The sequence below is a fragment of the Andrographis paniculata genome, unplaced genomic scaffold (assembly GCF_009805555.1).
Source record: "Andrographis paniculata isolate CXL003 unplaced genomic scaffold, ASM980555v1 Contig60END, whole genome shotgun sequence".
NCBI classification, from domain to species: Eukaryota; Viridiplantae; Streptophyta; class Magnoliopsida; order Lamiales; family Acanthaceae; genus Andrographis; species Andrographis paniculata.
In genome coordinates, this window is record NW_026137596.1 from 4,943,039 (window position 1) to 4,967,406 (window position 24,368).

Consider the following 24,368-nt stretch of genomic DNA (forward strand, 5'->3'; position numbering starts at 1 on the left):
CACCCCTCTTTTTTTTTATTTTTCTTTCCTTGTATTCTCGTTTCTTACTACCATATTTGAATTATTTTTCTCGATTAATAGTTTTATTAAGACTATTAAATTATGTTTCTTTTTACTTGGCGGAAATAACTATTAAGGGCTCGAGACATCCCGATGAGGAGATTTTCCTATCAATTATTTTTTTTCTTATTTATTTATAATTTTTTTTGGATTGGTAACGGAATTTGATTAACTGAGTAATTTCGTTAGTAAATTTAAATTATTTGAGTAATTACTCATTAAATTGATTCCGTGACTAATTCGTGCGTATTTTGTGAATTATTATTCACGGAATCGATTATGTAAGTTATTGCGTCACTATCCAATCCATTAGTAATTTTCATGAGTAAAATGCAGTTTTTTTTTGTAGTTTTCTCTCTGAACGAATTCGTAAACTGCGACTAGAATTTAAGGTTCTCATCGTCGCATACACCACTATTGGTAGCTTTCTATTCCTTACGAGATTATATATTTTTGTGTTGCTAAAATTGTATGCTCGTTTTCACTCCTCATTCTTTTTTTCATTTTTCTTTCCTTGTATTCTCATTTCTTATTTCCATATTTGAATTATTTTTCTCGATTAATAGTTTTATTAAGGCTATTAAATTATGTTTCTTTTTACTTGGCGAATATACGTATTAAGGGCTCGAGACATCCCGATGAGGAGTTTCCCTTCAAATTATTTTATTTTGTATTTATTTATATATATATATTTTCGAATGCTACCGGAATTTGTTTAAGTGGGTAATTTTGGTAGTAAAATTAAACTATTTGAATAAATACTCATGAAATTGATTCCGTGAGTAATTCGTGCGTATTTTTTGAATAATTATTCACGGAATCGATTATTGAAGTTATTGCGTGAGTACCCATTTCATGAGTAAAATGCAGTTTTTTGAATAATTATTCACGGAATCGATTATTGAAGTTATTTCGTGAGTACCCATTTCATGAGTAAAATGCAGTTTTTTTGTAGTGTTCTCTCTGAACGAATTCGTACACTACGACAAGAATTTAAGGTTTGCATCGTCGCATACACCCCTATTCGTAGTTTTCTACTCCTTACGAGATTATATCGTTTGTGGTTCTAAAACTGTATGCTCGTTTTCACCCGTCTTTTTTTTCTCATTTTTCTTTCCTTGTATTCTCATTTCTTACTACCATATTTGAATGATTTTTCTCGATTAATAGTTTTATTAAGGCTATTAAATTATGTTTCTTTTTACTTGGCGGAAATAATTATTAAGGGCTCGAGACATCCCGATGAGGAATTTCCCTTTCAATTATTTTATTTTGTATTCATTTATATATATATTTTGGAATGCTAACGGAATTTGTTTAAGTGGGTAATTTTGTTAGTAAAATTAAACTATTTGAATAATTACTGATGAAATTGATTCCGTGAGTAATTCGTGCGTATTTTTTGAATAATTATTCACGGAATCGATTATGTAAGTTATTGCGTGAGTACCCATTTCATGAGTAAAATGCAGTTTTTTTGTAGTGTTTTCTCTGAACGAATTCGTAGACTGCGACTAGAATTTAAGTTTCTCATCGTCACATACACCCCTTTTGGTAAGCTTTCTATTCCTTACGAGATTATATCATTTTGTGTTTCTAAATGTGTATCCTCGTTTTCACCTCTCATTTTTTTTTTTCATTTGTATTTCCTTGTATTCTCGTTTTTTACTACTATATTTGAATTATTTTTCTCGATTAATAGTTTTATTAAGACTATTAAATTATGTTTCTTTTTACTTGGCGGAAATAATTATTAAGGGCTCGAGACATCCCGATGAGGAGATTTTCCTATCAATTATTTTTTTTCTTATTTATTTATAATTTTTTTTTGGATTGGTAACGGAATTTGATTAACTGAGTAATTTCGTTAGTAAATTTAAATTATTTGAGTAATTACTCATTAAATTGATTCCGTGACTAATACGTGCGTATTTTGTAAATTATTATTCACGGAATCGATTATGTAAGTTATTGCGTCACTATCCAATCCATTAGTAATTTTCATGAGTAAAATGCAGTTTTTTTTGTAGTTTTCTCTCTGAACGAATTCGTAAACTGCAACTAGAATTTAAGGTTCTCATCGTCGCATACACCACTATTGGTAGCTTTCTATTCCTTACGAGATTATATATTTTTGTGTTGCTAAAATTGTATGCTCGTTTTCACTCCTCATTCTTTTTTTCATTTTTCTTTCCTTGTATTCTCGTTTCTTATTTCCATATTTGAATTATTTTTCTCGATTAATAGTTTTATTAAGGCTATTAAATTATGTTTCTTTTTACCTGGCGAATTTACGTATTAAGGGCTCGAGACATCCCGATGAGGAGTTTCCCTTCCAATTATTTTATTTTGTATTTATTTATATATATATATTTTCGAATGCTACCGGAATTTGTTTAAGTGGGTAATTTTGGTAGTAAAATTAAACTATTTGAATAAATACTCATGAAATTGATTCTGTGAGTATTTCGTGCGTATTTTTTGAATAATTATTCACGGAATCGATTATTGAAGTTATTGCGTGAGTACCCATTTCATGAGTAAAATGCAGTTTTTTGAATAATTATTCACGGAATCGATTATTGAAGTTATTTCGTGAGTACCCATTTCATGAGTAAAATGCAGTTTTTTTGTAGTGTTCTCTCTGAACGAATTCGTACACTACGACAAGAATTTAAGGTTTTCATCGTCGCATACACCCCTATTCGTAGTTTTCTACTCCTTACGATTTTATCATTTTGTGGTTCTAAAACTGTATGCTCGTTTTCACCCGTCTTTTTTTTTCTCATTTTTCTTTCCTTGTATTCTCGTTTCTTACTACCATATTTGAATGATTTTTCTCGATTAAGAGTTTTATTAAGGCTATTAAATTATTTTTCTTTTTACTTGGCGGAAATAATTATTAAGGGCTCGAGACATCCCGATGAGGAGTTTCCCTCTCAATTATTTTTTTTCTTATTTATTTATACATTTTTTTTGGATTACTAACGGAATTTGATTAACTTAGTAATTTCGTTAGTAAATTTAAATTATTTGAGTAATTACTCATGGAATTGATTCCGTGAGTAATTCGTGCGTATTTTGTGAATAATTATTCACGGAATCGATTATGTAAGTTATTGCGTCAGTATCCATTCCATTAGTAACTTTCATGAGTAAAATGCAGGTTTTTTTCTGGTTTTCTCTCTGAACGAATTCGTAAACTGCGACTAAAATTTAAGGTTTTCATCGTCGCATACACCTCTATTGGTAGCTTTCTATTCCATACGAGATTTATATCGTTTTGTGTTGCTAAAATTGTATGCTTGTTTTCACTCCTCATTCTTTTTGTCATTTTTCTTTCCTTGTATTCTCGTTTCTTACTACCATATTTGTATGATTTTTCTTGATTAATAGTTTTATTAAGGCTATTAAATTATGTTTCTTTTTACTTAGCGGAAATAATTATTAAGGGCTCGAGACATCCCGATGAGGAGTTTCCCTCTCAACTATTTTTTTTCTTATGTATTTATAAGTTTTTTTTGGATTACTAACGGAAATTGATTAACTGAGTAATTTTGTTAGTTAATTTAAATTATTTGAGTAATTACACATGGAATTGATTCCGTGAGTAATTCGTGCGTATTTTGTGAATAATTATTCACGGAATCGATTATGTAAGTTATTGCGTCAGTATCCATTCCATTAGTAACTTTCATGAGTAAAATGCAGTTTTTTTTTTAGTTTTCTCTCTGAACGAATTCGTAAACTGCGACTAGAATTTAAGGTTTTCATCGTCGCATACACCTCTATTAGTAGCTTTCTATTCCTTACGAGATTATATCGTTTTGTGTTGCTAAAATTGTATGCTCGTTTTTACTCCTCATTCTTTTTTTCATTTTTCTTTCCTTGTATATTTGTTTCTTACTACCATATTTGTATCATTTTTCTCGATTAATAGTTTTATTAAGGCTATTGAATTATGTTTCTTTTTACTTAGCGGAAATAATTATTAAGGGCTCGAGACATCCCGATGAGGACTTTTCCTCTCAATTATTTTATTTGTTATTTATTTATAATTTCTTTTTGGATTGCTAACGGAATTTGATTAACTGAGTAATTTCATTAGTAAATTTAAATTATTTGAGTAATTACTCATGGAATTGATTCCGTGAGTATTTCGTGCTTATTTTGTGAATAATTATTCACAGAATCGATTATATAAGTTATTGTGTGAGTACCCATTTCATGAGTAAAATGCAGTTTTTTTGTAGTGTTCTCTCTGAACGAATTCGTAAACTGCGACTAGAATTTAAGGTTTTCATCGTCGCATACACGCCTATTGGTCGCTTTCTATTCCTTACGAGATTATATCGTTTTGTGTTGCTAAAATTGTATGCTCGTTTTCACTCCTCATTTTTTTTCATTTTTCTTTCCTTGTAATCTCGTTTCTTACTACCATATTTGTATGTTTTTTCTCGATTAATAGTTTTATTAAGGCTTTTTAATTATGTTTCTTTTAACTTAGCGGAAATAATAATTAAGGGCTCGAGACATCCCGATGACGAGTCTCCCTCCCAATTATTTTATTTGTTATTTATTTATAACTCTTTTTTTTGGATTGCTAACGGAATTTGATTAACTGAGTAATTTTGTTAGTAAATTTAAATTATTTGAGTAATTACTCATGGAATTGATTCCGTGAGTAATTCGTGCATATTTTGTGAATAATTATTCACGGAATCGATTATGTAAGTTATTGCGTCAGTATCCATTCCATTAGTAACTTTCATGAGTAAAATGCAGTTTTTTTTTTAGTTTTCTCTCTGAACAAATTCGTAAACTGCGACTAGAATTTAAGGTTTTCATCGTCGCATACACCTCTATTGGTGCTTTCTATTCCATACGAGATTATATCGTTTTGTGTTTCTAAAATTGTTTGATCGTTTTCACTCCTCATTCTTTTTTTCATTTTTCATGAGTAAAATGCAGTTTTTTTTGTAGTGTTCTCTCTGAATGAATTCGTATACTGCGACTAGCATTTAAGGTTTTCATTGTCGCATACACCTACATTGGTAGATTTCTATTCCTTTCGAGATTATATCGTTTTGTGTTGCTAAAAGTGTGTGCTTGTTTTCACTCTGCATATTTTTTTCGTTTTTCTTTCGTTGTATTCTCGTTTCTTACTACCATAAATTTGAATGATTTTTCTCGATTAATAGTTTTATTAAGGCTATTAAATTATGTTTCTTTTTACTTGGCAGAAGTAGTTATTAAGGGCTCGAGAGATCCCGATGACGAGTTTCCGTTTCAATTATTTTATTTTGTACTTATTTATAATTTTTTTGTTGGATTGCTAACGAATTTTGATTAAGTGAGTAATTTTGTTAATAAATTTAAATTATTTGAATAATTAATCATGGAATTGATTCTGTAGTAATTCGTTCGTATTTTGTGAATAATGATTCACGGAATCGATTATGTAGGTTATTTCGTGAGTACCCATTTCATGAATAATTTTTATGAGTAAAATGCAGTTTTTTTGTAGTGTTCTCTCTGAACGAATTCGTAGACTGCAACTAGCATTTAAGGTTTTCATCATCGCATACACCTCCATTGGTAGCTTTCTATTCCTTACGAGATTATATCGTTTTGTGTTGCAAAAAGTGGATCCTTGTTATAACTCTTCATTTTTTTTTTCATTTTTCTTTCCTTGTATTCTCGTTTCTTTCTACCATATTTGAATGATTTTTCTAGATCAATAGTTTTATTAAGGATATTAAATTATGTTACTTTTACTTGGCGGAAATAGTTATTAGGGGCTCGGGAAATACCGATGAGGAGTTTCCCTCTCAATTATTTTATTTCATATTTATTTGTAACTTTTGTTTTTGGATTGCTAACGGAATTTGATTAAGTGAGTAATTTCTGTAGTAAATTTAAATTATTTTAGCAATTACTCATGGAATTTATTCCGTGAGTAATTCGTGCATATTTGTTGAATAATTATTCACGGAATCGATTATGGAGGTTATTGCGTGAGTACCCATTTCATGAGTAATTTTCATGAGTAAAATGCAGTTTTTTTGTAGTTTTCTCTCTGAACGAATTCGTAGACTGCGACTAGCATTTAAGGTTTTCATCATCGCATACACCTCCATTGGTAGCTTTCTATTCCTTACGAGATTATATCGTTTTGTGTTGCTAAAAGTGTATGCTCGTTTTCACTCCTCATTTTTTTTTTCATTTTTCTTTCCTTGTATTCTCGTTTCTTTCAACCATATTTGAATGATTTTTCTAGATCAATAGTTTTATTAAGACTATTAAATTATGTTTCTTTTACTTGGCGGAAATAGTTATTAAGGGCTCGGGACATACCGATGAGGAGTTTCCCTCTCAATTATTTTATTTCATATTCATTTATAATTTTTGTTTTCGGATTGCTAACGGAATTTGATTAACTGAGTAATTTTGTTAGTAAATTTAAATTATTTGAGTTCCATGAGTAATTCGTGCGTATTTTGTGAATAATTATTCACAGACTCGGTTATGTAAGTTATTGCATGAGTACCCATTTCATGAGTAAAATGCAGTTTTTTCATAGTGTTATCTCTGAACGAATTCGTAGACTGCGACTAGCATTTAAGGTTTTCATCGTCACATACACCTCCATTGGTAGCTTTCTATTTCTTACGAGATTATATCGTTTTGTGTTGCTAAAAGTGTATCCTCCTTATCACTCTTCCTTTTTTTTTTCATTTTTTCTTTCCTTGTATTCTTTGTCATAGTTGCTTCTTCATCTCGTTTCTTATTGTCATATTTAACTGAATTTTCAGGATTAATAGTTTTATTAAGGCTATTAAATTATGTTTCTTTTTACTTGGCGGAAGTAGGTATTTAGGGCTCGGGAAATCCCGATGAGGAGTTTCCCTCTCCATTATTTTATTTATTTTTTTATTTTATTTTTGATTGCTAACGGAATTTGATTAACTGAGTAATTTTGTTAGTAATTTAAATTATTTTAGTAATTATTAATGGAATTGATTCCGTGAGTAATTCGTGCGTATTTTGTGAATAATTATTCACGGAATCGATTATGTAAGTTATTGCGTGAGTACCTATTTCATGAGTAATTTTTTTTTGTAGTTTTCTCTTTGAATGAATTCATAGACTGCGACTAGCATTTAAGGTTTTCATCATTGCATACACCTCCATTGGTATCTTTCTATTCCTTACGAGATTATATCGTTCTGTGTTGCTAAAAGTGTATTCTCGTTTTCACTCCTTTTTTTTCATTTTTCTTTCCTGGTATTCTCGTTTCATACTACCATATTTGAATGATTTTTCTCGATTAATAGTTTTATTAAGGCTATTAAATTATGTTTCTTTTTACTTGGCGGAAGTAGTTATTAAGGGCTCAAGACATCCCGATGAAGAGTTTCCCTCTCAATTATTTTATTTTGTATTTATTTATAATTTTTTTTTTTTTGGATTGCTAACGGAATTTGATTAAGTGAGTCATTTCGTTAGTAAATTTAAATTATTTGAGTAATTACTCATGGAATTGATTCCGTGAGTAATTCGGCGTATTTTGTAAATAATTATTCACGAAATCGATTATGTAAGTTATTGCGTGAGTACCCATTTCATGAGTAAAATGCAGTTTCTTTGTAGTGTTCTCTCTGTACAAGTTCGTAGACTGCGACTAGCATTTAAGGTTTTCATCATTGCATAAACCTCCATTGGTAGCTTTCTATTCCTTACGAGATTATATGGTTTTGTGTTGCTAATAGTGTATCCTCCTTATCACTCTTCATTTTTTTTTTTCATTTTTCTTTCCTTGTTTTCTTTGTCATAGTTGTTTCTTCATCTCGTTTCTTACTGCCATATTTGAATTATTTTTCAGGATTAATAGTTTTATTAAGGCTATTAAATTATGTTTTTACTTGGCGGAAGTAGTTATTTTGGGCTCGAGACATCCCGGTGAGGAGTTTCCCTCTCAATTATTTTATTTTGTATTTATTTATATTTTTTTTTTTGGATTGCTAACGGAATTTGATTAAGTGAGTAATTTTGTTAGTAAATTTAAATTATTTGAGTAATTACTTATGGAATTGATTCCGTGATTAATTCGTGCGTATTTTGTGAATAATTATTCACTCAATTGATTATGTAAGTTATTGCATGAGTACCCATTTCTTGCGTAATTTTCATGAGTAAAATGCAGTTTTTTTATAGTGTTCTCTCTGAACGAATTCGTAGACTGCGACTAGCATTTATGGTTTTCATCGTCGCATACACCTCCATTGGTAGCTTTTTCTTCCTTACGAGATTATATCGTTTTGTGTTGCTAAAACGTATGCTCGTTATCACTCTTAATTTATTTTTTTCATTTTTCTTTCCTTGTTTTCTTTTTTATAGTTGCTTCTTCATCTCGTTTCTTACTGCCATATTTGAATGATTTTTCAGGATTAATAGTTTTATTAAGGCTATTAAATTATGTTTCTTTTTACTTGGCAGAAGTAGTTATTAAGGGCTCGGGACATCCCGATGAGGAGTTTCCCTCTCAATTTTTTTTTTATTAATAAAAAAAATTTGGATTGCTAACGGAATTTAATTAAGTGAGTAATTTCGTTAGTAAATTTAAATTATTTGAGTAATTACTAATGGAATTGATTCCGTTAGTAATTCCTGCATATTTTGTGAATGATTATTCACGGAATCGATTATCTAAGTAATTTCGTTAGTACCAATTTTATGACTAATTTTCAAGAGTCAAATGCAGTTTTTTTGTAGTGTTCTCTCTAAACGAGTTCATAGCCTGCGACTAGCATTTTAGATTTTCATTGTCGCATACATCTCCATTGGTAGCTTTCTATACCTTACGAGATTATATTGTTTTGTGTTGCTAAACGTGTATGCTCCTTATCACTCTTCATCTTTTTTTTTTTCATTTTTCATTCCTTGTATTCTTTGTTATAGATGCTTCTTCATCTCGTTTCTTACTGTCATATTTGAATAATTTTGCAGGATTAATAGTTTTATTAAGGCTATTAAATTATGTTTCTTTTTACTTGGCGGAAGTAGTTATTAAGGGCTCGGGACATCCCGATGAGGGGTTTCCCTCTCAATTATTCTATTTTGTATTTATTTATATTTTTTTTTTTTGGATTGCTAACGGAATTTGATTGAGTGAGTAATTCCGTTAGTAAATTTAAATTATTTTAGTAATTACTCATGGAATTGATTCCGTGGTTAATTCGTGCGTATTTTGTGAATAATTATTCACGGAATCGATTATGTAAGTTATTGCATGAGTACCCATTTCATGAATAATTTTCATAAGTGAAATGTAGTTTTTTATAGTGTTCTCTCTGAACGAGTTCGTAGCCTGCGACTAGCATTTAAGGTTTTCATTGTCGCATACACCTCCATTGGTAGCTTTCAATTCCTTACAAGATTATATCGTTTTGTGTTGCTAAAAGTGCATCCTCTTATCACTCTTCATTTTTTTTTCTTTCCTTGTATTCTTTTTTATAGTTGCTTTTTATCTCGTTTCATGCTTGAATGATTTTTCAGGATTAATAGTTTTATTAAGGCTATTAAATTATGTTTCTTTTTACGTGGCGGAACTAGTTATTAAGGGCTCGGGACATCCCGATGAGGAGTTTCCCTCTCAATTTTTTTTTATTTATTTATAATTTTTTTTTGAATTGCTAACGGAATTTGATTAAGTGAGTAATTTCGTTAGTAAATTTAAATTATTTGAGTAATTACTCATGGAATTGATTCGGTGAGTAATTTGTGCGTATTTTGTGAATAATTATTCACGGAATCGATTATCTAAGTAATTGCGTTAGTACCAATTTCATGAGTAATTTTCATGCGTAAAATGCAGTTTTTTTGTAGTGTTCTCTCTGAACGAGTTCATAGCTTGCGACTAGCAATGTAGTAGATGTTTATCCTCCTGTTATAGAAAAAAATAATTTGTAGATTATCGAATTTCACCACCAGTTTCTACTAACACTTATTGGCGAATTAAAATATATTCCATATATTTTTCATTGACACGGTCGAAGGAGAAAAGTAAGAATATGTTCAAAGAGAATTGTGGGCAACAATAGTCTCTCTACTTGCATACTGCCTTTTTGAAATGGAACTACTTTTAGAGCAAGAAGATAGTACTTAAATTATATGTGCAACTATATTCACTGAAATCCATCAATTAACAATAAAAACATAATCAATCAAAATTCGAAAATTCCCAATCTCAAACGAATGTGGTGTTCTAACTCGAAAAGAATCTATTTTACAAGAAAACTGAAATTACGTCAACTAAGGTATGTGTGCAATGATATGCCCTGAAATTCATCCACAAATGTATCATTAAAGACATACCCCAAAAGAATTAAGAACAAGAAAATGTCAGAATGATGAACCAATTTCGTAACTATTTCACATGAGGATTCTATCCATAAAATGGGAAGGTCCAAGAGAATGGAGAAATCACTTACCCAAGCGGGGGAAACACTATGTTACTCACCGGAAATTAAGATGCGCGGTCGATCCCGGGTCACCATCTCCGACGCCGACGACGTGCGAGGAGCCCTTGGACTTGCGGGAGAAGGTTTGGTGATGGGAAAGATGGGAGGAATTTTGATTATAAATTAAAAAAAAAAAAAAAAAAAAAAAAAAAAAAAAGAACTCACACGATGGGCTTGCGAAAAGACCATTGTGAAACATCTCACTCCCATCCGTCGATTTATTGCAAAGTAGGCTTGTCACATTATTCATTAGGCTTGACACGTAACTCACTCGATTGAGGCTAAATTACAAAGGGTCATTGCAACAGCTCTTAGACAATATATTATAGATTCGTATATAATTAATTAAAAGACATTTATCATCTAGCTAATTAGGGTTTAAATCATTTTGTGTTTATTGTGCAGTTTGTTGGAGAATTAATTTAGAGGCTTTTCAGATTTGTATTGAAAAAGAAAAAAACCAGTGATGTTCTTAGCTAAGGACATTTATTTTCCAAATTAATTTACTTTTTTTAAAATAAATTGAATGAACGAGATGATATGAGAATTAATAATGTATTTGTAAATTTAAATATTATTAATAATTATATACAATTAATTTTTTGAATAAAAAGTTTTAAAAAAAATATACAAATAATATTATGAATAAATTAAAGGTATATTAAATAAATAATTAATCATAAGTAAGGAAAATTATATAGAATTAGATTTTTATTTAATTTAATTTCGTAAGAAAATCATAAAGTAGTAATTTAAATATTATTGAAACATATTTATCAATAAATTATTTTTTAAATATATTTATCCATAGTATTCCCTCCCTTCCCTCAGTCATTCAAATCTATGTTCACTTTCACTTTTTTATTATCATCAAAAAAATATTCTTCTTTCTTTTTTAAAGTAAAAAATCATTACACTTATTTACTTTTTCTTATTGGAAAAAATAACAACTAACTTTTATTAAAATCCAATCGAATGAGCACACATTTGTACAGAAGAAATAGTATTTTTGTAGTTTTAGTAATTTATATTTATTATCTTAGCAGTACAAGAGTCATATAAATTATTTCTTAATATATATATATATATATATATCTCAGTATATAGTACTGATATAATAAAAACAAAAATAACACAAAGTCAGAGGTTAGGGCATAGTGTATATATATATATACACACACTAGTACTAGTGTGAGCGCGGCTAAGCCGCACAAATTTTTGTTATGGTAGAATTTTTTTGTAATTTTTTTTATATAAATATGTTGTATGAGTTCATTAGCGGTGCATATTTTACATTTTTAATTTCTTGAAAGAAAAAAAAATATAAATATATTATAAGAAAAAAAAAATTGACCGATTTAGTTTTACAAAAGAGGAAGAGAATGAAAAAAAAATAATATAAATATATTTTAGGAAGAAAAGTAAAAAAAAAATATTGATCGAGTTAGTCGGAGAAGGAGAATGAGAGAAAAAATAATAAAATATATTTTATGGACAAAAGGAGAAAACAGAAAATATATTCAACCAAATTAGTCTTAGAATTAGTCTTAGGAAAGAGGTAAAAAATGAGAGAAGAGAAAAATAAGGTTTTTTCTGTATTATTCAAAATATTATTCTATCCAAAATGATATACATTGATGTATTTTAAATGTGTATTATTCAAAATATTATTCCATCCAAAATGATATACATTGATGTATTTTAAATTTCTAAATAAATTTTAAAAATATGAATATATAAATTTAAATAAATAAATCCTTATGAGAGAGAATAGAGAAAAAAGAAAAACAAATGTCTTACTGAATTGGTTGGATGAAATGAGGAGAATCGTCCAGTCAGTTTGGCCGAAAAGAGAAAAGAAAGTGTCTGGTCGGATGAAAAGGAAAAGAACGGTCCAATCGATTGGAATAGAAAGAGAAAAGAAAGAAATATAATAAATTATATATATCTATATTTTTTTTATAATTATGCAACCAATCAATTTAAAAAAATTTATTTTTCTTTTTTCAAAATATTCTTTTATATTGTACTTTTGTTTAGTTAATTTTTTTCTATATTATTAAAAAATGATTATATACAAAATGATATATATATTGATATATTTGAAATTTCTAATTAAATTTTAAAAATTACATTATATGAATATGAATATATAAATTTAAATAAATAAACCATTGCGAGATAGAGAATGAGAGAAAATAAAAAAAAATAAAAATAAAGTATCTGATCAAATTGGTCGGATGGAAGAAGGAGAACCGTACAGTCGGTTCGGATGAAAAGAAGAAAGTGACTGAATTGGTCGGATGAGAAGGAGGTGAACCATCCAGTTGGTTGGTGATGTTTTCATAAATACTTTTCTTTGCTGCTCATAAACTATTTGTGCAGCATATTTGGCAACATTTTCTTGCTTTGGCTTGAGTACAATAGCAGGAACGTTCTTTTACCACTCCATCAACATCAATTTCCTACTTTGACTTCCAGATATCCCCAATTTCCTTACAGATATCCCCAATTTCCTTAGGTTTCACCTTCCAGCTTTGGCTTCCAGATATCCCCAATTTCCTTAGGTTTCACCTCAGCTTTGTAATCTGTCTCAAATGGCGGAGACACGGCCTTAATCGGCTGAACAACCATTCGTCCAGACGATTCATTGGTCGCCCAACAAAGCGACCACCATACGGTCTCTTCAAACGGCTGAACAACCATTCGTCCAGACGATTCATTGGTCGCCCAACAAAGTAACCACCATACGGTCTCTTCAAACGGCCGAACAACCATTCGTCCAGACGATTCATTTGGTCGCCCATTCAAGCGACCACCATACGGTCCCTTCAAACGGCCGAACAACCATTCGTCCAAACGATTCATTTGGTCGCCCAATCAAGCGACCAACTGACCGCCCTTTCAAGCGACTGAACTACTGTTTGACCAAGTGACCGGCAAATCAATCAGGCGACTAACAGGTGGTGGCTTAGTTAAGCGACTAATTAACAGACCTTTCTTCGCCCGTCTTCCTTTTGCCAGACCCATATGCCACCCGACCTGAGTGCATATTGTCTTCCCTTCTTCGTCCGACTTCTGTGTCCGACCTCTACGTCTGCCATCTCATCTTTCTTCATCCGACCTTTATCCTGACAGACCTCCGCGTCTGCCATCTCATATTTCTTCGTCCGACCTTCGTCTTGACAGACCTCTGCGTCTGTCATCTCATCTTTCTTCGCCCGACCTTCGTCTTGACCGACCTCCGCCTCTGCCGATACTTCTTCTTTGTCCGACCTTGTCCTGTCCGACCTCCGTACCCGACTTTATAATGTCCGACCTCCGCGCCCGACCTTATCACGTCCGATCTTCGTGCCCGACCTTATCTTGTTCGACCTCCGTGCCCGACCTTATCATGTCTGACCTCAGAGCCCGACCTTATCATGTCCGACCTCCGTGCCGACCTTATCATGTCCGACCTCCGTGCCCGACCTTATCACGTCCGATCTCCGTGCCCGACCTTATCTTGTCCGACCTCCGTGTCTGCCGAATCATTCTTCTTTGCCCGACCTTATCCTGTCCGACCCCCGTGTCTGCCGATACTTCATCTTCGCTTGACTTTTGGGTCGTTTGGCTTATATTCAGACTCATCCATAATCCTACTGTCATATTATCATTATTATTATATTTTGTGCTCAACACAACTAATTTTAAAAAATATTTTTTTTTCTTTGGATAATTTTTTTTCTATTTATTAAAAAATTATTTTCTACAAAATGATATATATATTGAGAACCGTCCGGTAGGTAGTCGCTTGGGATAGAAAGAGGAGAGAAAGAAATATAATAAATTATATAAATATATATTTTTTATATTTGTGCAACCAACTAATTTAAAAATATATATATTTTTCTTTGGATAATTTTTTTCTATATTATTAAAAAAATAATTGTCTACAAAATGATATATATATATTGATATATATTTAAAATATTTAATTAAATTTGTAAAATTTCATTATATAAATATGAATATATAAATTTAAATAAATAAAGAATATAAATATAGATATTTTGAAATAAAAATGAAGTGGTTGAGGGAATTGGTCGGTTAACACTTGAGACTGACCGAATTTCGGATGTCTTATATTTCTGTAAAATCAACCGTCCAGTCGGACAATAATTTTTTTTGTTTTGTGTGCCCAACAAATTTAGAAACCCCTGCATTATTTCAAATGCATTTTTTCATATATCATAGCATTAGAATATTGTAACTAAGTTATTGTATTAGAAAAAACGTTACGATCTACAAAATGATATCAATATCAATATATTTTGTACAAATAAATTACTACAAAATAGCAAATGGAATTGGAAAAACACAACACTCAGTAACACCCAATATCTTCGGTATAACCGACAACATGGGGTTTATTGAGAAATTTAGTCATATTTGCCCACAATATTACCGGTACGTACAACTGAGGTAAAGATACATTGTTTCAATATTAAGAATAATTTAGTAAAAACAGATAATCATCCGTTCAGCTTCTCATATATATGTGTTTGTTGATATATAAATATACGTGTTTGTTGATATATATATATATATTGCACTTGTTACTGATAATTTCCAAGATTAAAATAATTTTATGTCATTGCATACATAGTGTATCAAATATATATATTTAGTATTCGATGAGAAAGCTACGGATGATTTTATTGCAGGCTGAAGATACGACAGAAGGAGAATATTATTGTGTTCGTAATAGGTTTATTCCATTCCATCGGTATTATTAAATTAGGAGATTCTTTATGTAGTGATAAAAAACTATTCTGGTGTTGATATCACTTTCAATATTAATATTGGCAACTGAACCACATAAAACATAAAATAATAACATAAGATTTTTATTAATATAATAATATAGAAACAATATATAAACTAACAGCAGACGTGCCGACCTCTATTTTTTATGTGATGATCGGTGCAAACCATATTGTTAAATATATAATTAAAGCTTAGATCACATCACCACGCGTTATATATATAAACAGCACATGTTGTGTATAACAAAATAATATGTTATTTTTTAATAATAACAAGGGTGTGTGTTGTATACAAGTATGTCATGTGCTAAAATTAGAGTTGGCAAAAACTGACCAGACACGACAACCCGACACGACCCGACACAAAATAATTGGATTTTGGTCAAAGATTTCAACCCAATTATGTATACGGGTTCACACAAACCCGACACGATAATAAACGGGTCGGGTTAGAATTGAGGCTCTCAACTCGAACCCGACACGACAATCCGATTATAATATATTAATATTGATTAATATATTTACTATATATGTAAAATGATTATATTTTAATAATTTTCTCATAAATTAATTTTAAACTAAATTCGATTTTAAATAATTCAATCTAATTTACGCTCAAACCAATAAAAACTAACATAACAGACAAAACAACAAAAAATTATTTAATTTGAATCAAGAAATTCGACTTAATTATGTAGACGGGTCAACACGAGTCAACCCAAACCCGACACGATAATAAACGGATCAACACGAACCTGACACGATAATAAACGGATCGGGTTAGAGTTGAGTAATTTAACCCGTTTAAAGTATTCAAGCTGACACAAATTCAACACAAATCGACCCATTGTCAGCTCTAGCTAAAATGAACTGTCGTATGTGTTGTTTGAGATTATAGCATGTATTAGTTGTGTGTTGTTGAGACTATAGTATATGTGTTTTGTTCTTGTGCTGTATTTTTATTATATTAACATATACAGTGGACTGTTTATAGTAATATTATGTGTTGTGTAATAGCACACGACACTGTAGCTGCGATCATGTATACTTGATGTGTTGTTTTTGTAATTACCAGTTGAAAATACTAGAAAAATACTTGACAACCGATCGGTCAATAGAACTTTTTATCTTCTTTTGTGCTTCATTAAACTTCTAAGATTTCCAATTTCCGCAACAAGCTAACCCCTCCCATAAAATAAATAAGGCCTATGAATTTTTCTTGTTAAATCGATTTAATACACAAAGGGTTTTTCAATTACTCATTCCTAAAATACAAGGAAGCATGAAAATGGAGAGCAAGATAATTTCCAGTGAATACATAGAGCCATCTTCTCCGACGCCGGCACGCCTCAGGACCTACAACCTCTCGATGCTCGACCAGATCATGGATCCAGTTTCCATCCCCATTGTCCTCTTCTTCCCTCCTTGTTCGGACAATACTTCCAATGACTTACATGTTTCCAAGACATCGCAACAGCTGAAACGCTCGCTTTCCATCATTCTTACCCGCTTCTACCCTTTCGCCGGAAGAGCTGTCCCCGACAAGCAATACATCGACTGCAACGACGCCGGGGTTCATTTCATTGTCGCCCTATTTCCAGGTCACCGGTTGTCTGATCTTCTTAAAAAACCAGACAAGGATCTGTCCGATCAGCTCTTACCTAGAAAAGTCACCTGGGATTCTGAAATGGATCCTGAATGTAAGATTCTGCAAATCAAAGTCAGTTATTTCGACTGCGGTAGCATCTCTATCGGCGCCATCTTTTGGCACAAGGTAGGTGATGCCGTAACAATGGTGAATTTCTTGAAGGCCTGGGGAAGTGCGAATCGGGGAAGCAAAGAAGGAGTTTGTCCTAATTATATCTCCCAAAGTCTATTTCCACAGAAGGAGGAATTGCTCGACACGAGGCGATCAATTTTGAATGAGGGGAAATGGAGAACTAAGCGCTACATTTTCGAGTCATCGAAGATTATGTCTCTACAGGGCAAATCAGGCCTGGAAAACCCTACCAGGGTGGAGGCTGTCTCAGCATTTCTCTGGAACTGTTTCATGGCAGCATCCTTAAAAAATGGAAAATCAGATTCGGTCCTCTCGGTCCTTATGGACTTGAGAAGGAGAGCCAATCCGCCATTTCCATCGGATTGTTTTGGGAACTTTGTATTCTTTTCTGTGGCGGTCAGCAAGAACCAAAGCGTCGGAGAATTTCAGGGCCTGGCGAGGAAAATGAGGAGCTCCATTAAAAGAGTGGATGATGAACATATTACGAGGATGCAAGGAGATGGAGGGCTTGTCGGGTACTACGAGAATTTGCAGTCGGCATTTTTGGAATTCCCTGAGGGAGCTGATCTGCTGTTCATCTCGAGCTGGTGCGGGTTCGGAGTTTACGAGGTTGATTTTGGATGGGGGAAGCCTGTTTGGATGACGACATATTTTCATGAAGGGAGTGATTCGGAGACGTCGAGGTACATGAATTTGGTTGGGTTAATGGAGACGAGAAGTGGGCGTGGAATAGAGGTTTTGGTGAGTGTTGGTGAGAAATACGTTGAGGTCTTCGACGCCATTGAAGAAGAGCTTCGGGACGTCGCCTGCGTCGAGCCAAGTCCACTACTGGAAATTGGGCTGACTATGAATTGATTAAATGAATAATAACATTGATAGTATTTTAATATTCGCAATAATCATTATATTGATCAAGGTGTTACTAAAGGAATCAAGAGTGCCTTTGGCTATCGATTTAGTTTTTGAGTTAGGAGTCAAGTGAAAAATAATTTATTTAATTTATAATATAATATATATAAGTTTTGAAAAAATCAAGATATTATTTAATTATTTTAATAAAATATAAATATAAATATTATTTTTAAAAAAAAAAATATTTACATAACATAGATAAAAAAAAAATACCATTACACACGATGCAATTACTTTTTACATAAAGTCAAATCGCAAAAATATCAAAACCTCTTACACACTTCCACTAACTAATGAAATACTATTATTTCTTAATCTATTACAAAAACCCCAAAGGCCCCTTTAATTACAATTAATATTAAATATTTTAAAAATAAATCAGAAGTTTTGAATGTATATAATTAGCCTTGATTAGCTTAGTGATTAAGACTAATCAACATCATGTTTAGGTTGATCTAAGTGTTGATAACTCGTAATGCCACAAAACGACCTTGACAACCCCTGGAGAACGGGAGCTAGTGTTGATAACTCCTAATGCCACAAAACGACCTTGACAATCCCTGGAGAACGGGTGCTAGACCGACAATCGAAAGATGAGGAATCCGTCCTTCAATAGGACTCAACAGCAGAGACGGTGGTGTCAACTCCGAACAGCAAAGTGGCTACCCCCAGGAAGGTCGACAACAAATTGTTACTAGTGGAGTCACACAAAAGGTGGAGGAGTTGCCCCCGGAGGAGAACGCGGCGATTATGGAGGCTGAAATAGGTTGTCCCGGAGGACATGAATGAGTTGGGCCAGTAGGTACCTCCGAAGATACCAGTAGCAACTATTTCGGAGGATAAGCCAATCACGGTAGCAATGGAGGATAGATGATAAGACATCGATTGAGAGTCTGGATATCATTGCAAATGATCGGGACTTAGAACGGGCGCTACGCTACGAAAGGGATTTTCGAGTAAATATTGTCGGCTTCTTGCCCAAGGAGTTCTTAAAGACTTGGACTGCAATTTCACTATGAAAGCATTTGAAATCTATACGGAGGCCAACGCATGGCCTGTTTGCCATTTGTTCGTAATGAATAAGGATTGGGAAGTGTTACGGAACCTGGAGAGACAGATTCGCGAGACATGCAGCACTATTGGGGACCTGAATCTGTCCCGATGCATATTCTCAAGAGACAGACCGATTCCTCACATTTTCCGCCTCCCCCAAGGGATCAGAATGAAGAAGAGCTTTCATCTCCCATCTGAAAGGCTATTCCACCGTTTGAGATTCAGGATCCTTTAGAAGAAATCGACTTTGGCGACGATTCGGCCCCCGGGTGATGTGGATCAATTCAGTGTTACCTCCGGAACAGAATAGCGATTGACAACATTGATCCGGGAATACCAAGATTCTTTTGCGTAGGATTACCACGGGATACCAGACCTTATGTAGGAGTTTGGTTGAACATCGCATATCCACAAAACCGTTGTTCAAGCCCAATAAGTACCCCCCACAATGATTCAACCTGAAGTTGATATCAAAAGTCAAAAATAAAGAAAAGCAGTTGCACGATGAAGAAGGAACCAATTTCAGGCATAGTGAGCCGTCACAATTAAAGTGTCTTGTGAAGCTCGAACAGTACCTCCAATTTCATTCAAAAATACTAAGCTTCAAAATTCGATGTTTCACACCAATTATTGTCCAAATATTTTTGTGGAGGCATTTGCTATCCACCAATATTAAAATAGAACCCCCAAGAAGCTACTCTGGACCAATTTCGTACGTCCAAAAGAAATGTCCACCCAAGTTCCCGTCAAAATTTATCCATCAGAATTATGAAGAAATGGACAAGCAATGTGGATAAACTATAAAGAAAATTAAGAAGTTAAGATAGATATCATTTTGGATATAATCGTGGATGAAGTTGAAAATTGTCTTAATTGATAGGATATATATACATAAGAAAATAATCACCAAAGAGGAAGAGATACACAATCATCCGTCCAACACCCTAACTTTTTCTTTTTTTTTCTTTAATGTTTTCCTCTACTATTTTCCTTTCTAGTTTGGTCTATTTTCACAATTATTATTCCTAGATTCAGTCTGCAAATTCTAGTTAAACTAAATACAAGTTTTAGATAGAAAAACCCAATTTACGTCAATGCGCCAGCCAGGCATAAATTTATTGGACCATCATCGACAAATGTCAGCTATAACAATTCTATAATTCATTTTTTTTTTTTTTCCTAACTCGTACTCAATCGTACTTCAATTGTGGAATTATGATTGAGATACTTATACCAAATTAAACCAACACTTAAAACAATTCTTGTACAAACTAGAATGAACTTCCAAGCTGCATATGAATTCCAGCAAACCTTCAAATTCATAAATCACTGCGAGACTGAAGCTGAAATTGAGTTCAAAACTGCACCATCACCATTTCAATCTCAGCCAACCTACAGTTTCAAAAGAAAATTAACATAAGCTCTTGTAAAGGAAACAGTGAAACTGTAACATTACGGCGCACGCCAAGCCAAGGTATAAAAATTGTCCGATTTCAAAATGTAGTACAGAAGCAAACGGCCAAGAATAGTAGTAGCAGTACGTAGTACCATTTCCAGATCTCTTCTAGCTAAGGGCTGTGAAAGAGCCGTCAGGTTCGGGTCATCCTTATATTTGGCCCAAGTGGCGTCGAACTGAGACTGCTTGGACCTGTCAAAGACAGGAAAGCTAATATCACTGTGCATCTCAAAGATGTCACCGTTCACAGGGGCACCAGATAAATATTTTATTGCATAAAAATGACGAAAAAATATCAAAATGAGTTAACTTACACACGGATCGTGTTTAACAAAGGAAGAATAAGCGATCTAATATCTTCACAAGCAATTTTCAAAGCTGAATCCTTGTACAGAACAACAAGCTCATCCACCAATCTGAGAATAAACATATACGAACAAGAGTGGCGAATTATAGTCGTCAGACATTTTTAGCTCTACGGATGCACTTGACTAGTAATTCTCTCCGATGTCATGATTGTATGCTCGTTAAGCTTTACTAAATTCAATTTAGCATAAAAAAATTTAAATTTTAGGGTAAAGTCATGTTATATACGATATATCTCATCCTAGAAACAGAACATATGCCATGAGTATTAATAGTATAACCTATCATAGTAACCTTTCAATAAATGGAGAATTCCTAATCCACGTGAGCCTTGCAACAGTAGTCATCCGTTTGAGAACCTAAAACAATACCAATAGAGGGAAACTTACTTTGGAATAATGTGATAAAACAATACTAAATATAAGCAAGGTGCATATATTAACAAATAAAATAGAAGTGTATCGCAAAACACCAAAATGTAAAAATAATGATGCAGAAAATTGTAATCGGATTCTTTCACTGTTGTTAATCTTGTTAACCGAATCAAGCCGTTCATGAACTTGACTCAGTTCAATTTAGTTCGGCTCAGTTTAAGCTCGTTTGCAAATGTAAACGAGTCGAATCGAACAATATAAAGAGGTTTGTTTTGTTAACGAACAAGCTCAAGCCTTATTCGGGAATAGTTGTTAAAATAATATATTTGTATTATAAATATAAATTACAAAATAAATAGAATAAAATAAAATATTATATATACAAATTAAAAAATAAAATAAAATATCATACATATCCAAACGAACTCAATCGAGCCGAACACTAACATGAGCTCGAACAATAAAATTGTTGAATGAACCAAGCTCGAATACTACAAAATAGTTCGAACCTTAACAACAAATGTTAACGAACAAATGCAAACGCTTAAAATTTCATTAAGTTCAACTCGTTAACAGCTCTATGTAAATCTTTGCACCATCAATACCAAATAGAAAATAAGATGCAAATGAAAATCAAAATTCTTAAGCAATGAAGCGTAGTCATACCAGCAAAACTGTCTGATCATCATCAGCATGGATCCACTTGAAGAAAAGTGGGAACAGACGCCTAAAATGAGCTAGCAGTACGAGACCAAGACCATTAAAAAGTAAATCGCAATGCGTCAGCCAGGCAATGCGCCGCTGCTTGTTTCTAGGCTGCCTTTCTAAATGATTTAGCATTTCATTGAGTATCTTCTCATACCTACGCAAGAATCCGAGTTGAAAGCTCATCGCAAAAAAAGAAAATTCAATAATTGAGGCCAGAAAACCAAGTTAACATCAATACCATGGACTACGAGGATTACATTGCTGTGTTAAAGTGACAAGCAGCACAGACATCTCCACCACATACTGCCATATCTCATCGTCACAAGCAATATTTTGGCAGCAAGCGTCCAGAATTGCGTCCGCATATCCACCAATCTCGGCAGCACTAACATTTTTTCCAAGACATATAAAGCTTATCATACCTTGGCCCTGAATATAGAAAGCAGAAAATTTCCATTCACAAAGACAAAAAATTATTGAGTGGATAAATAGTTCTATTCCTTTAATTAAAGTACTATGTAAAACAGGAGAAAAAATAGTTCGTAACATAGAACAGGAGCAATAAAACAGAGAATGGATAACTTTCTCAAAGAAGAAAATATAACGATTTCCAAAGTTCTCAGGATTACAAACTACAAAACACCGTCCATTAGCACTAGATGCCACGACAAGTTACAAGAAATTACTCGAAGTTTCAAATTGTCCAATCACAGAATTATATCTACAAAAAATTAGTAACAAATACTTCACTAATTCATCAATCCAGTTCGGTAAGGCATATCACATACAAACATTATTAAATCATTGCGGCTTCAGGATTTCATTAGTTAAATATGTACAGATAGAAGTGTCACCTAATAAATGAGAAATGAAACATAATACCTTGAATTACTGCTTTTCAGAAGCGTTGAAAGGCAAAAGAAATCTAGAATTGAGGGAGGGAACAAGAAACACAAGGGAATGAAGCTTGACCCAAACAAAATGACAGCTATGTCCAATCCCAATCATAAAGACATATTAAACAGAAACAAATGACATCTAGACCTAATAAAACTCTCTTTCAACTTCCAAAACTTTGACAAAATTTAAATAATTGCATCATTGCCTAAATAGTAATGGATCCAAGCGAGAACGAGCATTTGGTGCACCACAATAATTCAAAAGGCATATAGGCAATCGAAAATAACAATTAGGCATAACAAAAATGCGATAAGAAAATTAAAATCACAACACAAAGGAGTTATGCACCAACTATGGATCTTACTTTTACTTCTGGAGACCAGTGGTCTAATGCTGTCAAAGCACATGGAATCACCAAAGGACACAATTTCCCTAATTGTGGAGCTCCCACCTATAATCGACATCCAACAATGTTCCACAATAAATATCATAGAAGCTTCGTTCAATTCACAAAAGTCACTAGAATGATTTATATACTTACATACATATATATATATATATATATATATAGAGAGAGAGAGAGAGAGAGAGACCTGGGTAACAAACCATCTGAACTGATAGGCAGCCAAAATGGCATAAGCCACAGGAACCCTGGCGCTGGCAGCTGAAACTGCGCCACTCTCTTCGTCGGGGCCAATGGCGCTCTCCTTTATGCTACTCTTGAGCAGAGGCAAGACCTCTGGCATCAACTCAATTGCCAGCTTCTTTTCACAATCCGACACCTCCCTCAAATCCAACTCCAGTTCGCCGAGGACTTGCGTCGAACACTTCGAGCGCATGGCATCGTCATAATAAGCCGTTGTAAAGTCTTTCCACGCAGAAACGGCGCAGTCGGAGAGCGACTCAGGGACCCACGAGAGATGCTGGCTGGGGAAGTTTGGGGAGGAAGAAGAAGAAGCCAGCGCCGCGCAGCAGAGAGCGAAGTCTTTAATTTTGGTTTGGAGCTGTTGATCGGGAACGGAGGGGTCCGGGAGGAGAGATAGGAGCAGGGATTTGACGGAGACATTGGCGTGGGCAGGCGGCGGGGCGTACGAAGTTGCGGAAATTGATTCCCTCAAGGGTTCCGATACTCTGGAAAAATCAAGAAAAGTTAGAGCAGAAAACCTGGTGCAGTGTATGGAACAGGTGAGGTGGAGAGAAGAAATTACTGTATGAGAAATTGAAGGAGATTGGATGATGATGAGGAAGAAAGGGCGAGGGTTCCATGGCCGCTCATGGTTGCCGCTGAGAATGAAGAATTTCTTTGAAAATTGGCAAAGAATATATCTATCTATTTACAGTATATTTTTAAATATTACTATATCAAATAAAAAATATATATACTATATTCCTATAAAAAATTAATTACATAATGATTATAATATTTTT

General features: G+C 33.1%; 2 protein-coding genes across 3 annotated transcripts; one reads left to right on the top strand and one right to left on the bottom strand.

Moving 5' to 3' along the window:
• The first annotated feature begins 16,559 nt into the window (after positions 1–16,559).
• On the top strand, positions 16,560–18,155 carry LOC127259335 (stemmadenine O-acetyltransferase-like). Its single transcript, XM_051286600.1, has one exon. The coding sequence runs from the start codon at positions 16,674–16,676 to the stop codon at positions 18,024–18,026; it is 1,353 nt and encodes a 450-aa protein (XP_051142557.1). The 5' UTR covers positions 16,560–16,673; the 3' UTR covers positions 18,027–18,155.
• Positions 18,156–18,344: 189 nt separating this feature from the next.
• On the bottom strand, positions 18,345–24,258 carry LOC127259987 (uncharacterized protein At2g39910). 2 transcript variants are annotated; one of them, XR_007840612.1, is made up of 10 exons: positions 24,149–24,258; positions 23,534–24,071; positions 23,305–23,391; positions 22,279–22,469; positions 21,999–22,194; positions 21,253–21,317; positions 20,907–21,008; positions 20,685–20,784; positions 20,448–20,528; positions 18,345–19,594 (listed from the first exon to the last, which is right to left on the bottom strand). XR_007840612.1 is itself a non-coding variant. In XM_051287607.1 (9 exons), exons 1-9 carry the CDS (start codon positions 24,214–24,216, stop codon positions 20,520–20,522), a joined length of 1,356 nt encoding a protein of 451 aa, XP_051143564.1. In that variant the 5' UTR covers positions 24,217–24,258; the 3' UTR covers positions 20,202–20,519. The 2 variants fall into 2 exon arrangements, 1 of the variants encoding a protein (XP_051143564.1); XM_051287607.1 differs by lacking the exon at positions 18,345–19,594 and having other exon boundaries at positions 20,202–20,528.
• Positions 24,259–24,368: the final 110 nt, after the last annotated feature.